This window comes from Python bivittatus, unplaced genomic scaffold, assembly GCF_059951505.1.
Source record: "Python bivittatus isolate LINGU-HERP-01145 unplaced genomic scaffold, Pbiv_v1 ctg000330_np1212, whole genome shotgun sequence".
Lineage (NCBI taxonomy): Eukaryota > Metazoa > Chordata > Lepidosauria > Squamata > Pythonidae > Python > Python bivittatus.
The window spans coordinates 12,893,840-12,912,744 of NW_028277058.1; the positions used below are offsets into that span (position 1 = coordinate 12,893,840).

Here is an 18,905-nt window from a genome sequence, read left to right on the forward strand (position 1 = left end):
TTATGGAGTAAGCAGAATCTCAACGAGGGACAAGAAATAATTGATTCTGAGATAAATATAAATGTTCAATTCAAGTTAGTCTTTATAGTTTGCTTATTTTATGACATCTTAAGACCAGAACAACCACCACCAAAAACCAAACCCCACAGAGCTTTAGTCTAGGCTGGAATTTGAAGAAAAAAGAATATCCTCAAAGAAAATAGTGGCAAATGACTTTTGTATTGCTGCTAAATGAATGTGTCTATGAAGTCATCAGGTATAAAATGAAATCTATTTTTAGAATTGTCAACATTGATTTTGTAATTGCTGATTTTATTTACTTATTATAAGCTGACAAATAGTTTGAGAGTGTATGAAGCTTCTGTTTCCATATATGGTACTGGCTGATTCATACAGCATGGCAAACCATAAAGTGGTCTGCTGGCTTTGGCTAGTGTGTTATGTCAACCTAGTCTCTGTGGTTTGTAAATCATGTTTTATGGCTTACTGTGATATGTGAACTAGCCTCTACAAAGACAGTTAATATAGCAAATAAAGGAGAGTTAAAAGATAAAATAAAATTCCATCTTACACATATATATCTTAAGTTCTATCCAAGAATAAAGCTACCATTAATATTTAATGATTTGTTATGAATCATGTGGACCAATAAAACCATCTTTTTTTAATCAAAACTTTTATTAAGGTATATAAAAAGTACAATTAAAATACAAATCAGAAAATATAGAAAAGAGAGAAGATAGAACTAAAAGAAAAAGACAAAAGCTAAAAAAGTGGGATCGAATAGAAAGATGAAACAAGAAGTGACTTCCGACTATCTCCAATACAGATATAAGTACAAATTTAAAAAAAAGTTAATCTCTTACCACTATTTAATTGGACCAATAAAACCATCAAGTGCTAGTGTAGCATTTGTATTTTGCTTAAGAGTAGCCTGTATTAGCAGATTTGCTAACATTTGTTTCTATTTTTAATTATGATCAAGGATGACTAATAATTACCTTTGTTTAACACCTCTCTGCTCTTATTTTAATCTCCATTTTGGGATTGACACTTCAAAGGGTTGTATCATCTTCATTTCCTGCCACATATTTGTATTTAAAAGTCAGTTATCCCACCCAAATTAGGTTCCTTTGTTCAATTGTGTATTAACATGCCTATTAATTCTTCCCCCTGCAAATAAAACCAAAGTAATAATATTCATTTTATCAAAAGCTCTGTCTTTCCAATTGACATTGCTCTAATTTAAGTGATGTCATACTAAAGAGACTTGGGAGCTCGCTGATCATTTTCTGTACTTTGACAATTACTTTTATAAATTCCAGGATAAAAAGCATTTAATGAAAAATGTAAATATGAAAAGTTTAGAAAATTGTTAATAGTTATAGAAGTGCATGTTTTTGAGAGAGATAATCAGATCCACACTGGTTCTCCTTCTGATATTAATAGAATATTAGTTTCAGTTGTCAAAACAGAATGATGTGTTCGATACAAATAAGGGTGGAAGTCAGTGTCAGCTAGGAAAGAATATATTAAAGATTGCCTGGCCTTTCTTAAATATATAAACTATATCCCCATCCTATATAAGCTTATACAGTACCCCCTTCCACTGAAGAGTGGGGGGGGGGAACTAATTTAAGCAAACTACATTGCAACTCTTTATCTTTTCAAAACCCAAATTGCTCTATTACTACCATACATCTGATCCAATCAACCATCTACCCAATTTTCTTCACCACTCATTCTAGAAACTCCTAATCATGCTAATTGAATCAATATAAATGGTGCTGGAAAAAAAACTCCATCAGCTTTTGCACCAGAGGACTTCTAGAAAGTCTTTATTACATCAATTGCCCTTTCTCACTAGCCCCCAGTCAACAGTGGGCAGGAAAATATGGGCAGGGGGGGAAGGAACAGAGGAGAAAAGGGGAAGGGAAAGCCTCAGAGGTACCAGTACTCCAAGCCCTGATCAAACCAGAGCTTACAACTCCCTCTTACTTTTTCTTCCTCTTCAGTTGCCTTTCTTCAAGGAGTAACAATTGAACACCAACAGCAACCAATAGTGTTTCCAATCCTGCCACCATCATTCCCCTCCCCCAACATCCTGACCATGAGACCAGCATTCTGGAAATAGCCCTTGAGAAATCACTTATAGCCCACTTCTGTCAATGAAAACAAAGCATGTAATGAGGAAGAACAGTGGCAGCAAAGGAAGCAATCCCAGGAGAGGAAAGGAGGTGAGATGAACAAGAGTTCTTACTGGTCTTTGACTGCAATAATGATCTTCTTCCTTCTTCTTTCTTCTATCTCCTCCTCCTCTTTTCCACAAAAGTAAGTAATACGGTATCCTCTGGGGCCAGAATAAGATGTGTAATTTTGGCAGGAATAAAAAAGGAGACATATTATCAGGACACAAGGAGAGACAAGCTTCTTTGACAAGGTGATGCATTCCAAGGAACTGAAGCACTTGGATAGGAATCTTGGGGCTGCAGAAGTTATGGCAAACATGGCTGAGGAAATTCTGGTTTCTCAGTTGTGGTGTTCCAGTTTCCATATCAGGCATCTGTATGGTGATGTGTTCTGTGCACAGAAAACTTTCCCATGCTCTTATTGATCCCCAGACATCTTAACATCCCAAGGTGAATATGTAACTGCACATAACATCCTCCCTCACCTCTGTTTTTTCCTCCTCCCTTTCAGAATCAGATTCCTTAATGGCAGTCAGATGGGTATAGCTTATGGGCAGGATATAGATAAGGGAGCTTCTCCTGGGTCTGGAGAACCACTAGGGGGGAATGGCACAGGAATTTAAGGCTTCTATGGAAAATGTGGGATACCCCAATCCTCACTCCTTACAATGCATAGCAGGGCCTCTGCCTACTTGTCTAGTATCTCAGTCTGCTTCTGCATGTGCTTATCATGTGCAGCATCACTTGGCTGCTATCAGTCATGGAAAATATTACCAAGAATAGCAGGTCAGGCACTCTGGTCGTGATGCTTGGAAAGAGTTGCTTGGAGCTACGTGCTGTCTGTGTGGGCTTTCTTCTGGCAGAATGAGACCAGGCAGCTTCTGCTCTGTACCAGGTAGACAAGGGGGGAGCAGGTGCTTGGGGATTTTTTTTTTTTTGATGCTGTGCTGTGGGAATGGATAATCATTCCACTTGGAGACTACAGGCTACAATACCATGGAGTGATCTCCTAAGCAAGGGTGGCAGTTGCTGGCACATTTTCTGTAAATATATCTGGGATACGTTGGTTTTTTGCAGCCATGGCTATGCATCTCTTCAAATATTTATGTTTTGTGAGTGTTTCTGTTAATTAGAGACAAGTTCCTGTCTTCCAGTTAGAAGCTATTAACACTATTGTTAATGCTTGCAGGAAGTATGTTGAGCAAGCCCTCTCATGGGGGAGGGGTGTCTAGGTTTCCTGAAACCAAGAGGCATTGAGGAAGTGGGGTTAGTTGCTGCCAGGATGATGTCATTTTATTTCAAAATGGCAACTGGAACTTTCTAGGTGTTGTGTTGCTCCAGCTGCCTTTCCTGGAGGATCACATATTCAAAATAGGTCAGGTGGCCTAGAAATGTGATGAACAAGTAAAGGTATTCCCAGGAGATCTCTCACTGCATGGAATTAGTTTAACCCTTGGCATAATATCTGTTCTGAGTTACATTTATCCTGTTGGACTTAGTTGATAAGGTATTCCCACTACACAGCTTTTGGTGTTACCACTACACCTGAAGCTCCCCCACCCTGATTCAGTTAATCTGCCTTCCAACAATCTACAAGCTTGATGAAGAATCAGTTGGGAGCAGACTAATTATAGCTAATATGCCAAGATGGGCATAAGGAAGGCTCTGATTATAATATATAAGGGTGCAAGGACATGAACAAATGTAATTCTTCATATTTCCTTATTGCATTGGGCTTACCAGAAAAGAACCACAGAATCGGTTTATAATACTAAGGGCTAACCCTAAATAGATGGGGGGAAATGCATCTGAGCATCTGCCAAATAGTGAAACACAAACTAAAGAGGTAGTGAGCAAGCACATTATATAAGAGAATGTCTTTACTGAGGAAGTGGCATGGAAATTATGAGATGCTGATTTCTGAGCGTTTTAACTCCATCAGCAGGCTGGCAGGACTATGATATTGAATATGAGATGAGACAGGAAGTAAGCTCAAGGGACATTTTGTTCATCCGCTAATTTTTTAAAAAGGAACTTTGAGTGTTAAAAATATCTAGACAAAACAGAATAGAGTGGAAAAGTGGGGTCAGAAGAGCAGTAGGAAAAAAAAGAGCAGTAGAAAAAAAAATCAACGGTAGCACACAGTGCATGGCAACAGGCTGTATCATGCACAGTATTGCTGGGACATTCAGTTATTTTCCAGTTTACATAACAGAATTATGTTCCATTCATTTCCCCCTCTGTACATTTTTCTATATTCTTAATTCTTAATTTAGACATTCTTTTTTTTCTGATGCTTCTTCAGACTGGCTTCTAAGAAGCAAGCAAATAGTGTTTCCAAAATGTAGGCCTGATTGTTCAGCTCTGTGCCCAAGCTTGAGATCTCATGTCTAAGGGCAACCAGTGTGTGAGCAGGCTGGAAATTCCAGCTGAAAAAAAAAATCAAACATACCTTAGATTTACTGTTGTACTAATTTCTATTTAAAAAAATTAAAAACAACTTTCCTGCAATCCACCTCCTTTCCCCTCTAGCCTATGATAGTACTAACATAGTGGTTGTTATTATCATCTCTAGCAGTTTTGAAGGAATAAATACACATACCTCTGTATGGCATTAAGAAGTCATAGTACTGTAGTTCACAAAATATAAATCAAAATCTTTAGTTCTAGGACTTTAGTTCTAGGAATACAAATAATATGAAACTTTCATACATTTATTTAGCTAACATTGCTCACTTGCATCCTTGATCTTGTCTCAGTCACTGTGTTCACACAGTATCCTTACCCATAGTTAATTATAATTTACACAATTCACCAACTGAATTCATACAACATATTGAACAATAAACCAAATGAACAGATTAAATTTGTGCTATATCTAGATTAAAATGTGCTGGACTAGTTTGTGGTTTACAGTCACTGTTTGCCACTGTCAATGGCAGACTGTAATGGTAAGGCTGACACAGCCTTCTCTATTTAAGCCCTTTCAACCAAGGATCAGATAAGTTGGAAATTGCTCAACCTGGGGTAAAAGCAAGCTTCCCCTTTTAGGTGGTCAATGTGGATTTAAAGATGTGAGTCAGATTTGTAAAGGCTTTTTTAAAATTGGGAATAAAGGTTGCTATCTAGCTTGTTCTGCTTCAAAGGATGGATCTGACCATCCCAGATTTCTTATTACAACTATTAGAGCCACTAAATAACAATGAAAATTTCTAAATGTATTCAGTTCCTTGTCTACCACAAACAATAGGTTTTAGTTCATTGGGTTGAACTCCTTTCTCAAATGATCAAAAAGCAGCTGCCACATTCCGTGTTAAATTTGAAAACACTAAACTTGTAATTCACATGAAGAGGCTGCACAACGAACACATAGCAAAAAAAGTAGATGGAATACCACTGAGGGAATGGAACTGGAGCTTTGCAACTTCCATACTGGGTTGCACTTGTGCAATGTTAAGTTTGCTTAACTCTCTGGATGGTGGAAGGCTTGCTACCAGCGTAGCATCAACTAAAATAATTCCAGGGTCTGGAATTATGTCTGAGTATGTGTGGTAGATCAAGGGTGGCTGGTGAGCCAACGCCAGAGAACATGATGGGAAAGATAAACCTGGAGAGAGGAAAGTTGAATGCCCAGCAGTAAAGGTCAAGAAGATTAAGAGGAGAGTTGCTTCCCAATAAATTGGTGGAAGGCAAAGAGTCAAAAGCAGTTGGTCTGGGACTTACTGGTATTCTGACTGAAATAAAAGATAGGTGTGAAGACACTGAATCAGTACAGCCATTCAACCACAGACTGCTGTTTGCTGCTTCACTCAGATACAGAAATCTGCCTTATGCCCTTTCAGACATTTGAACCCTATAGCTTAGTATTGTTTACTTGAGCAGCTGCTCTTCAGAATCTCAAACAGGAATATTTCTTATCACTTGCTACTTGGTCACCTCTTCCTACAAGCTGTGGATGAACTTGGGACCTTCTTTACACTGCTGCCATTGAGCTATAGCTCTTTTCTGAAGTACACCAGTGAATCTGCTGGATTCTAAGAGTTGCCTTTTGTCCTGAAACTTTCACTTTCTTCTTTTCTTGCAGTATGTAAAATCAGATCCTGCTTGCACCATTAATTCTGAAGCATTCTAATTTTCCATGTTCCTTAACAACAACAATAGGGCTTAGACTTCTAAAATAGGTTTTTAAACAGCGTTCAATTTTTACCCACTCAAAATATTCAAATGCAGCACTGGTTTCTCAGGGAAGCAGAATTGGCCATACAACACTCCCACTGCAGATAACTCCAAAATCTGGGGACCATCACTAAGAAGACCATAGCCTATGCATTCATGTGGTGCAGTAAAAAATGGCAGTTAAAGCAGGATTGATCCAGAAGATTTAACTATGTTGTTACAACCCCTTTGAAAAAGCCTACTGGCAATTTTTCCATTATAGAAAACACCTTTGATTTTTCAACAGTTATATAAACAGCCCAATCTCTCATTATACACCAAGAATAAAAGAGGCAGTAACGGCAGAACTATCCTTACTACGAATGTCAATCCATTTAGCTTGAGTTGAATATCACAGGATGAAGGTTTTCACTTCTGCTATTTATTGGTGTAATTATGTGTGGGACAATGAATACGTGCTGACATTTTGTTAGCCATGCTGTTAGTTTCTTCAGAGCAGATCTGAAACTGAACGTAGCAACAGATGTCACATCATTATACACTGCTTTGGTTCATGGAGATGACAGTTGCCTTTTGTCCCTCAGTAAATTATTTGGAGGTTTATACATTGTTATTGCCTGTCTAATAATTCCGGGAAAGTATCTGTTACATCATGCCAAAGTTGGGTGTGTATTAGAGATTGTGGGGAGGCTGGAGAGTAATGGAAAAAATGTTAAACCACCAAAATTGTAAAACATTTTTGTGGCCATATAAATGTTTAAATAAACAAACAAAAAAAACCCCAGGTGAATCCATAGGTAGTTTCTTTCATAAATGGCAACTCAGTCCAGGTTACAAGAAACCTAAGAGGAAACTGTTCAGAATGTTCTGAGAGATTCCATCTTAGTGAACTCAGTAATAAATGAGGGTTGAAAATTCTTGCAGTTTCCAAGATTCTGTATTTACTCCTAATATGAAAACATCAAATACATCATACTGAAGTCTATATAATTCTTGCTATCTTCATTTTGCCCAACTGTGTTTCACCTCAAAATAAAATTTGCTGCAAAGAACGAGATCATCTTGGCTCTTACTTAAGATTGCATGGGCAAACAAAATGGTGTTCTTTGCTAAGATAACCAATTCATCCGCTCAAAACAAGCGACAATACCTCTATAATACCAACTGAATTCTGCTTCAATTGTTCAGCAGGAGAGTTCTGCAATGAAACTTATTTTCTTGTTTTCTCCCACTCAGCGTATATCCAGGATTAATTTATGTTCTAATGTTAAATGACTGCAGGTGAACAATTTTGAGAAGTTATGGTGTTAATGGCAAGAATCTATCTGGCACAACATTGGAAAAGAGAAACCTTGCCTTAATACAGAATTGGGAGACTAAAAGTGAAGAATGTGCAGCAATGGAAAAACTGATGGTATACATTCACAGTACAAGTCTAACCAAATTCAAACAGGAATGATCCCCTTATATACAACATATCATACAGCAAGGCAAGCTAAGAGACTTAGAATATGGTTTTTGAAGAAAAAGTGAATATGTTTTAATAGTAATACTACTACTACTAATCCAAATAGAAATGAGTAATAATGTCCAAAGTAAAGTATAAAAAATATCCATAGTAATTAGTGGCTGGGGGGGGGATGGCAGGAAAGGTGGGGGGTAGAAAGAGGGGGGGCTACTAAAATGCTGTTTTTATATTTTTGTTTTGCTTTTTTTTTCTAGAATTTAAGTGTGTGTATTTTTTGCTTGTTTGTATTTTTATTTAACCAGTAAAAAAGAGGGGTTAACCCCCCCAAAATATCAATAGATTTTTAGAACACATCCTTTTCAACAAGAAACAGTATTTTAGAAATGATTGTATTTATATTGTTGGAGGTGCAGTGAAACTAATGCTTAAAGTATTGTTCCATTTGTGTAAGAAGCAATTACATGTATTAGGCCAACCTTGAGATTTAATATTTTTAGATATTCTCTCTCAATGACATAGGAGTTGACTTCTGGACAAAGAAAATAAACTCATAGTCAAAAAACCTGATTGTTCAGCATTGGAAACACAAATATATGGCTCCAACTATTCAACACTTTGCAGAATTAATATAGATCAACCATGGATATGTGCAAATGTGTGTTTTGTAAGTTTCTGTTTTTCACTTTTTTTCTTTTATAATTTGTGCATTCTTTTTCATACTTAGTTAATAAAAAAGTTTTAAAAATTGAGAGACAATTTAGTGCATTTCACTGTAGTAGTGACAGTCAGTGCTCTTGAATATTCAGTAATGGAAATGATGATAAAAAACTGAGTTTAAATCAAGATGAGATGAGAGTCAACAGAAAGTCAGTGTGACAGAATGGAGAAAGTAAATACAGTCTGCTGTCCTGTCACATGACCATCCAGACATACAAACTGTACATTGGCTGATAACATGAGTCAGGAAATAGCTGAGAGAAGAACAGATAAAGGAAAGGTTTCACTCACAAAGATTAGGCTGCTGAAGGGATGCAGATTCCAGGGGGATTCAAGGACAAATTGGCATAGGAATTACTATCCAAGGACAACGTTGCAGCAGGAGATCTGTCTCCCAGAGGGAGAAGGGGATCTGAAGACACCAGAAAGAAAACCCAAGTTTTGCTAGCCAAAGTTTGCCAGCTAAGATTTAATTTAAGGCCTTGATTAACTCTTTGGGGAATTTAGTAGCATCTACATTTTAGGATAGGTACACTGTCATTTTAGCAAAAGCACTACCATTGCTGGCAAACAGAGATAGTTAATCTCTGAATTCTAGAGCTATTAGATCATAAATTATTACATTCCAACCTCCTCTGGAAGCAGATCCAGGAGGGAGGCAACTACACATCTGTTTGTATGCATTTCTATCCTTGCTATGCTAAGAATAAAGGGACAACAAAACAACAGACTGGTTCACAAGAAAGACACTGCATACTGTACTTTGTGAGATCTATTCTGAGGATTGACAACAATCTCACAGTCAAATTATAATACAGTTTACTCTGGAAGAGGTTATGTATAAACTGACACTGAAATATTAATATTTTTCTAGACTCAGTGCAAGGCTTTAGTTTGAAGTTTTAAAGCTATACAGAGCTTAAGGACTAGTTAAAGAACCACCTGTCTCATCATTACTCTATTTAAAACCTATAGATATAAACCTATAGACTTTCTCTGTAAACCGCCCAGAGTAATTTTTTAATGAGCTGGTTGGTGACAAATTTGATATACAAATAAATAAAAAATAACCATTTGCAAAGGTCCAGGTGTCAGGAATGTGGAAAAAAACCCCTGGTCTATAACTCTGGAATGTACCCACCCCAGAAGTGATTCCTAACTCCACCTATTCTTTCAGCAAGATATTAAGATACAATTATCTCAATTATTTTAAAATTAGTCATTTTCAGTTGTTTTGTTCTAAGAATGGTTTTCCTATTGAACTTGTTTTATTATTTTGTACCACATCACTGGCATTGCCTCTATAATTTTTGCATCCACATGGAACAAACTACAAGGAACCAGTATCCACACCATTCTTTTAAATGCTTGAATTGACTTCAGGAGCAATAGTCTCAGAATGCTGATCAGAATTGATGCCGAAGACAAGTTTGCTTAATCCAGCTCCCAAACAACAAGATACATACAAGTAAGATAATCTCTGACTGCAGATGCTTATGCTGTTAGCCACAGTTGTTGTTTTATGGAAAACCTTAACACAAAAGGACCTGTACCTGTAATACATGACAGGATATTTCTGATACTTTTATTATGTAACGAGAACTATGGCTGTAACACTAAATGTATTTTCCTATCAGTGTGCCTAACTGAATACATTTGGCATAAGCTAAAACCTTAAACCTGTTAGCTGGTCTCTGCTGGGGTATAGGACGTTATAGAGGTGATGCTCTTTTGTCTGCCAGCGCTTCATTACCAAATGGCACCTACAGTCCCAGTATGTTGGCAGAGAAGTGCTGCTGGCTGTGTTTTGTTGGCAGGTGATCAGAGGGGGGAGATGGAGCATTTGGAGCAGGGCCAATCTTGGGCTAACAGGTCCTAAAGCCTCTTTGTTCCTCTAACAATAGATAAAAATAAAGACTGTTCCAGGCTTGGATCTGGCATTGCATGTTTCTTCTCACTTCTGTCAATGAGAAAACAAAAAGAAAACCAATAGGGGGAGAAGGGAAAAAGGAAAATCCACACCTCCCACCTATTATCTTAGCCAACATAAGTCAGCATGACTTAGGAAGTGACAATACAGTCACCATGAATTGTCGTCCTCCCACAAATCCACAAATTCGATTGACCTCTCGGTAAATATACAGAAGACTGTACTCTAAGCAATCATAAATGAAGTAGTAAAGTAAGAACACAGTAAGTTTTGTTTAAAACTTATTGTACTTTAGTTTCTCACTCAGGAAGTTGGCTTTTTTTAGCCATGGAGTCAAACTGATGGCTACATTGTCAAATCAAATTTTATTTTGCAAGAGAAACAGTCTGCGTATTAAGAAAAAAAATCTTTATATTCATTAAGAATTTTTTCATACAATAAAAGACGAAAGAAAGAACCAGTTAGTAAGAATTTTTTTTCATTGTAATCATGTTTCAATGTTATTTAACTCCTCACGAAGAAGCTGATTTAACACACTGCTCTGTTTCAAAGCCTCTATGTTGGAAACATCTTCACTAATGACAGGTATGTTTTCTCTTAGTTTTTCAGCTGTCAATTCATCCTCATTGTCAGAAAGTGTACAGAGAAGAGTATCATTTTCATAGGTAGGAAAATAGTACCTAAACAGAACAGAAAAGAGCAACATAATACCTAATAAATATCCATTTATTTACCCACATATCTTACAACATCACGACAGAACCTAACGCTGCTGAAATGGGCACAGGGCTATTGCAACCACATGCACAGCAATAACCTGTCATTTAGATAGAAATTGGAAATACAGTGGTACCTCGGGTCACAAATGCTTCTGTTCACAAACAATTCGGTTCACGAACAGCACCATTCGCAAAATTTTGCTTCCGTCCGCGAACTCCGCATCGGGTGACGAACAGGATCCGCGGCCATTTTCCCTGCTGTGACACGTGGTCATGGCTTCCTGTAGAGAGGGGGACTCTCCCTCCAAACAATAACCGCCTCTCCACCCCCCTTCCTGTCCTCCACGCCAGAAGTCGCGTCGAGCAAGGTTAGTGTTCTCTCTCTTCGTACTGTACTGTACTTTGTTTCATATTTTTGTGGTTTTAAAAAAAAACATATGGTTCAGAACAGATTAACCATATTTACATTGAACCTTATGGGAAAATTTGATTCGGGTCGCAACCAGAGTCGCGGAACGAATTAAGTTTGTGACCCGAGGTACCACTGTAGTTGCAACTATCACTAAGTACTGCTGTGGTCCGTGTGACACTGGTTGGGGTAGATTGAAAGCATGTGCAGTGCACTATGCATCTATAACTTCTTTATTATGCATAAATGGTGCCATGGAAGAATGCCATGCAAAACACTGGCAGGGCAACAATAACTGTTACTGTATGTAGGTGATGCCAATTGCAAAAGGACCTGTGTAATTGGATCCTCTTCCCTGATTCCAGTTCTTAACACACTTCCCAAAGAAATGGGAAGATTATTGGGAAATTGCTTTAACATCTGTGTTATGTGCACATAGTGAATATATATCTATCTCTTTTGTTGCACATAATATATTCAGTCATTACAGATTCTCGAAGGTACAAACCAACAGTGCTGGTACCTTTTTCTGAATTTTGAGTTTGCAGTTGATTAATTCCGTTTCCCCAGATCACTCTCTGTAAACTTTCAATTACTTAGCATTGTCAAACACATTGAAATGTAGAAATGAAAATCTACTGTCTTCTATTTGTCACTTGTTAAGTGACATACCCTGTCTAATGAGCATATTTCATCCTTTCCATTACAAATCAAGCAAAACAGACCTAACAAACTGTAACAGCACTTTTAGTTTGAAGGTATGGTGAATAAGTAGTTGGTTTGCAGAGCAAAGGAAGCCTGAACAGGGTAAGAGAATACAAAGCTTGGCTGTCAATTAGTCTTATAAATACACTGTCTACCATATTGATGGAGCATGCATACACAACTTACTGTGGTTGATCCCAAACAGATCTATCGGGCAGTACTGCTATATGTGTGCTATCTTCCAAATGATGTATTAACTCTTTTTTCAACTGGAATTTCTTCTCACACTTATAACACTGACATTGGTGGATCTGTCTCCTGATGAAGTTCACTAGTTTTACTTGCTGATAGAAATTGAGATCTAGCGAGCAAAAAACAGGTTTTAGGGGAAGAAGTAGCTGATATATCCAAACAAGATTATTACACCAAATAATCTTGTGTTTATAGTGTTTAACTTATTTAAGAACAGAACAAGGAACAGAGTTTAAAGTTCTGCATGTCTTTTGGTTATCTGAATTAGAAGGCTTCTAATTCAGTACGTTGCTTAAGGAGGAAGAAAGCAAATAGTGCCATGCCATTACTTGATATTTGTTATTATTTCACTGCTGGAACCCCAGTAGCCATCAAAAAAATACAGCTCATTTAGTATAGTTGCTACTTATAAATCCAAGATACAGAAAAAAGAAAAAAAAAAAGAACTTCCAAATCTATTATGACAGCGGTTTCTTGAGAATCACTGAAAACAGTTGATATTAACATTCAAGAGAGGAAAACTGCAATAAATGTCCCAGTAATTCAACAACTTTGAATTGCATAGATTGTTTTATGTTCTAAAAAGCCAGAATTCTGAGTAGCAACTGCCTTTAATATAATGTGTGCATTACTTACCATGCTCAGACTTAATTTTTAGCAAGTTAAATCCATGAGCCTCCTGGGTTTGGGAAGAAAAGAGTTTTTGAATTATTTTAAATGATTTGTATCTGATTAACCTCAATTTTGTGAAAACCAGAAATAATCTAATTAGCTAGGTACCAGACTATATTAAATGTACGGCTATATTATTGTTTACCCGACTAGTTGCTGCAATTATAAATGTTATAAAATACTCAGCACAGTATGAAATGGTAATTCTTCAACATGTTTGCTGCCTTCTCAAAGCCTTAGAACTTCAGAGACTGCTATCACTTTTATTCTGCAAACAATATTTATACAAATCAAGACTTAGCACAAAGTGTTAAGCCAGCCACAGCCTCTCAAGTGAGTATTTTAACTTTCTTCCAAGCTCTTTCTATTGTGCATTGGATGCAGACTTCAGCCTCTCTCAGATGTCCAGCTTAACACATAAACCATTTTAAATGGAGTAGACAATGGGACCAGAGATACAGCCCTATTCCTACTCTCTCTCAGCCTTCATGTTTTGATACTGGAGGTTTCTTGGAGAGGTGTACTTGTGTTGTCTGTACCCTGCACCCTGTCGACACATTAGGAATCCCAGACTGCACAAAGCGCTACACTACATTCACGGAATCATAGCTGCCCTTCATGAAAAGAGAGTCACATGAGTGTCCATACACCATTCTCTACTAAATGTGAAGCCCTCCATGCGTTCAGCTAAATCCCCAAAGGATTTAAAACAGATCTCCTGAAATTTCTGAGTCAAGTTGCTCACTTGTCTCTAGTGTGAGTAGCTGTGGATCTAATCTGTAAATCCAAGGCTGGAATTCTGCTAAAATTGATGAATAAATGATAAATACTAATGAAGGGATAACAAAGAACCAATGCAGTATAATGGTTAAGGTGCTGGACTAGGACTGAGATGTAGGTTTAAGTCTACCCTTAGCCAGGGAAATTCACTGGGCCAGCCCCTCTCAGCCCAACTTTCTTCATAGGGTTATTGTGGATAAAATGAAGGGAACCCCATGAAAGTTGCCTTAAGCTTCTGAAGAAAAGTTGTATATAAATTGAATAAAGAAATTCATAATAAAGAACCTCCTAAAACAGATATCTCCATAACAAACTTACAGTACATATTTTTTAAAGCATGATCTAATATACATTCTTCTTACCTCCATGTGAACATAGAGTTTTTCTGTGGTGTCAGTCTGCTTTTCACAGAAGAGACAGACTGCACAAACAGGATGTTCTTCCCAATCAGACCAGTCCCTATAAAGAAACATTGCAAAAAGGCAGCTGTAACTGGCTTTTTGGAACTGTCTAGAAAAGCTGTAGGCATGGAAACCAAACCTGTTTTAACTCGTCTATTCCCACAAAAAGCTGAAAGGTGGAATTCTGCTCCAATCAGTCAGCTGCAGTCTTAAGCTGTCCCCTCTTCCGTTCCTGTCCCCATTGGCTTTCAGTTCCTCCCTCCTGCCCCCTGGAGATACTCAGTATTCTATGATCACTGAGCATGTTTAATCCACACTGAGTTGTTTTGCCATGTAGATTCCCCCCCTCCCCCCCACACACACACTATTTTTGCAGTATTGCAAGCTTTGCAATTCTCAAGTGTGCCAATATTTCTTGTTTCTTGGTGCTCAGAATTTTGGTGAGAAAACCATCCATCTATTAACTGTTATAAGCTGTGACATCATGTATCACCCAAACTGGGCAAGGCTACTCTGACTTATGGCTGGGTGTTGCTTATTTCAAAGAAAGAAATAAGTAACATACCCCAGAATCTGTTATTTTGCAGTTACCAAAATTTAAGCTGTGAATTTTTAGCAGCAAAGCATCTAGAAAGAAGGTGTCATGTATATAAGCTTAAATGTAGCCTTATTCCATTTAAAAACCTAACCTCTCCCCCATCTGTCCTCCATCTACTGCAATGATGTCACCATAATACTCTCATTCCTTTGTGGCCTTTAGCCAACCCAAAATAGCAGTTATAAAAAATGTAGCCATTGCCCACCTAATGGTCATCACCCTTGGCTTATGTAAAACTATTGTATCTTCCTGTTTTGCAGACTTGATAAGTATTTATTATTTCATACAAAAACAACTGTTGAAGGCTATATCTCTGAGGATAAGAATGCTTGTATTTGAAGAACATTTGTAAGCTCATATGCCCAGTTCTATTCTAATATGACAATATTTCACTGACTATTTTTCTCTCAATGTCTTCAGACAAGGCTGCCTCTATAATAATTAAAGCCACTCGTTATGGGCCACATTCTAAAGAAAGACCTAGAGAAAGAATTACAGTCTCATCATGGTGGCTCAGTTTCACCTCCTTCTAACCTTGCTTGCTTTCCAGCCCCATCCACTGTTCGTAACTTTAAAATATAGTTTGAAGAAATGTGTATGGCTGGAGGCAAAATGTTAAGGTTCAGGTTATCGAACACTGGTGAAAAAAAATTACTGCTTTTGTTGTGTAACCTCTCCTGGGGAATATAGGAAATGTGGCTCTTTTGTCATTCCTTTCAGTCTTAAAGAAGCTACATCCAATAAACCTGAAGGGCATCAAGTTAGGAAGGCTGACAAGACAAAGGAAATACATTATGACCAGCATTCTGGTGGTAAGATGTGAAATACTGAAACTGTTCTGGAACTTGATTCTAGGGTTGTGCAGGACTTTGGACTGAAGAGAAAACAGCACTTCAGTGAACATGGGCATGCTCATCACAATCGTTTGCAATTACTTAAACCAAGCTAATCTCTCAGGACTGTGGTCCAGCTGTAGAAGGCAACTACAGGAAAAAGCAGCAGCTGCTTTAAGGAGTTAAAGATAGGTTCTACATGAGTGCCCCCATGCTCTTCAAAGAACCAGCTTCCACTGCACTGCACAGCCCTACCTGATTCTTTCTGCATTTTTCTGTAATTGTTTCTGGGACTAGGTAAGGTAACTAAGTAACATACTGTATGTGTGAAAATAATTCAAACATGTCCATTAACAGGATGTGTCTGTAACATTGTCTTATCACTACTGAAGGCAATTCTGGCAGGGGAGTGAGCACGTTAGATCTCCCATCTTCCCAAATTATAAATTGTCCTACCAGGTAAAAGAACATCAACGTTTTCCCTTGTGGTGCAAAAGTAAGTTTGAGGTGGGATATTATAAAATAGAATGGAAGATATTAGATTGTCCCTTGGTTAATCTGACTATCCCAATTCAATTTACCATTCCCCATAATTACTATTTATACTTGAAAAATGTTGGAAATCTCATTTTTAAATCTGTTCAGTGGCAGCTATTTTGTCTATCATTATCATGTAGCAAGCCTAAAGAATAGATATCCCAGATTGCTAGCCCTTAAATCTGAAACAAAAATTCCTAATACTCTTCTTGATTGTGGAACAATTCTCGATCATCTTCTGACTGAACCTGTTCCCAGGACTTCCCAAATTCCTAAAAAAAAAAAAAAAAATAAAATTAAAGAATGCTTTAAGCAAACTTAGATTTATTTTATTCAGAAAGAACAGAACTTCTCTTAGTTAGAAATGGAAATTCTCAGCAACCCTTCCTTGCCAATATCCACTGAAGAGGCAGAATGTTGCAGCTTAGCAACATCTGGAGAGCCACAGGTTCACTTTTATTTGGTCTAAGTTTTGGCTGTGCCTTATCTGATGGGGTATTTTGTGGTTTTGTGTATAAAATATTTATTCACTGCACGAAGCAGCTGAAAATGTGTTATCCTTTGTAAAAAGAAGAAATGTGCTATTAACAGAAATGCAAGGAAATGCATGATTTCACCAAGGGTGTATAGTAAAGATGACAATGCTCCAGAACTGTGACACATATCACAGTTTTATTATGGAACCCCCATCAAGTTCATTTCTTAGGTTTACTGAATTTTGTAATGATTGTATTCCCTGCTCATGTGATGCATTAGTGTGATCCAAAAAAGGTCCCAACAATAAAGTCTATTAAGAAGCCCTGGCAATTTAGGAAGTATGAGAGATGGTGCAAGAACTGAGCAGTTTCCTATATTTGCCAATGCAATTTATTTCTAAACAAAGTGTTATTTTCTTTCTTTTTCTTTTTTTAAAAGCATATACATTCATTTTGGAATCACTGACTCCCTTTATGAGATAAATGCTCAATAAAGGATGTAGGAAGATTTAACTATTTCTATGCACATTTCTGCATTGCTGTAGAAAAAAATCTTATGTGCTAGAAGAAAGATCTATCAAACAAACCCTCTCTGGATAACTGAAGGGTGGATTAAAAATAAGTGTTTCATTTTCAGGAAGATGTTTGAGTTCCTGTATTAGTATACTGACAGAATGTAAAGAGTATTAGCTATTTGAGAATTTACTTTTAAATGTCCTTCTGGAAAAAATGTTATTTACCAAGTAAACAGAATATATTAAAAAAAAAAAGGATGCACCAACACACTGGACTGAAATAGGATTGAGCATTGCTCAAAGATAGCAAAACACGAGGCACTATATTGGTCTCTCTTTGCCTTGGCATGAAATCTAGCATTAGGATAGGTTGCTTTAATGTACTTTAATGCACTGTCCAGTTAAGATGGGACCATTTTAGCTGTGAATATGTCTCCCTTAGAGGAACTGATCTATGATTTGCAGGTCTTCCTGGGCTTAGACTGCCACAGATAAGGATCACTTTTATGTTAATCTTCCAGCACTGTAAATTTTTGGGAAAAAAAACGTTCTTTATGTTTTAAAGAGCCTGAATGATGTAAAATAATAGCTTTGCTTAAAACAACACTTGGCTACTTCAGTGGTGGGTAATATCTTAATTAAAGAACTTTGTCTCAGTGCTACTTATTACACTTGCATTCACATTTACCTGCTTTTTCCAACATTATAAAGAAAAACACAAGGGGGAAGAGATTAAAATGGGAAGGCATCACAATCAAACTGTTATATTTTGCTTCTGGGGGTAATTATGTCAAATGAGGCAGGCACAGAGTACAGTGTACTGTAATCAGAAGTTTCAGAGCTGTTACAACATGTCAGGTAAATGGTGAACCCATTAAAATAGCTCATAACAAGATTTCATTATAGATTGGGGAATTAAAATTCTGTAATTAAGTCAGAGATGCATTGCTCTCTAGGATAAACTGTTCAAGTGCAGTAAGATTCATTAATATTGCCAGGGTAGAGAGATGTGAGATAGTTAACATATCTAGCTGCAGGTTCCTCTCAAGAGTGCTACACATTCTCCCATGGAAACAGCTATTTCTAAGAAATTAGCTGCTACTTTTAAATGAAAAGATAACAGCTGTGAAAAAGCTGGGGTGGGGGGGGGAGAAGAGTTCTTTTCTTCTAAAGTGCTTGTGGCATAATGACATCAAATGTTTCAGAAGCTTAAACAATCACTTGCTTTTTTCAGCTCTATCAAATGCTACTGATTTCCAGGACAATTTTGCAATTAGTTCTATTGCAGGTGATCCAAAATCTAGGTTGTTTAATGGCTTATCCTTATCTTCCATCAGAAGGATGCAAAGATCAACTGTATTAGTCAGATAGCCTAGGCAGATGGCAAAATACAGAAAACGAAAAAGGGCAATAGATTTTCCCTCCTCACTGCAGTCATAATCATGATAAGAGTCAGGGCAACAACAGGATGATGCTATCTCGCTCTCTCTGTACATGCTCACATATTATTATTTTTTCTTATTACATA

At 37.3% G+C, this 18,905-nt stretch overlaps 1 protein-coding gene across 1 annotated transcript in view; it reads right to left on the minus strand.

The window, feature by feature from the left end:
- Nucleotides 1–10,754: 10,754 nt before the first annotated feature.
- Nucleotides 10,755–18,905, minus strand: part of ZNF277 (zinc finger protein 277) — a 38,069-nt gene continuing 29,918 nt past the window's right edge. Inside the window, exons 8-12 of the mRNA XM_007426683.4 lie at nucleotides 16,591–16,658; nucleotides 14,380–14,476; nucleotides 13,202–13,244; nucleotides 12,500–12,674; nucleotides 10,755–11,160 (exon numbers count right to left, since the gene is read on the minus strand). Of these exons, the coding sequence (XP_007426745.1) occupies nucleotides 10,968–11,160; nucleotides 12,500–12,674; nucleotides 13,202–13,244; nucleotides 14,380–14,476; nucleotides 16,591–16,658 (576 nt within the window). The 3' untranslated portion in view covers nucleotides 10,755–10,967. The remainder of the gene's footprint in view (nucleotides 11,161–12,499; nucleotides 12,675–13,201; nucleotides 13,245–14,379; nucleotides 14,477–16,590; nucleotides 16,659–18,905) is intronic.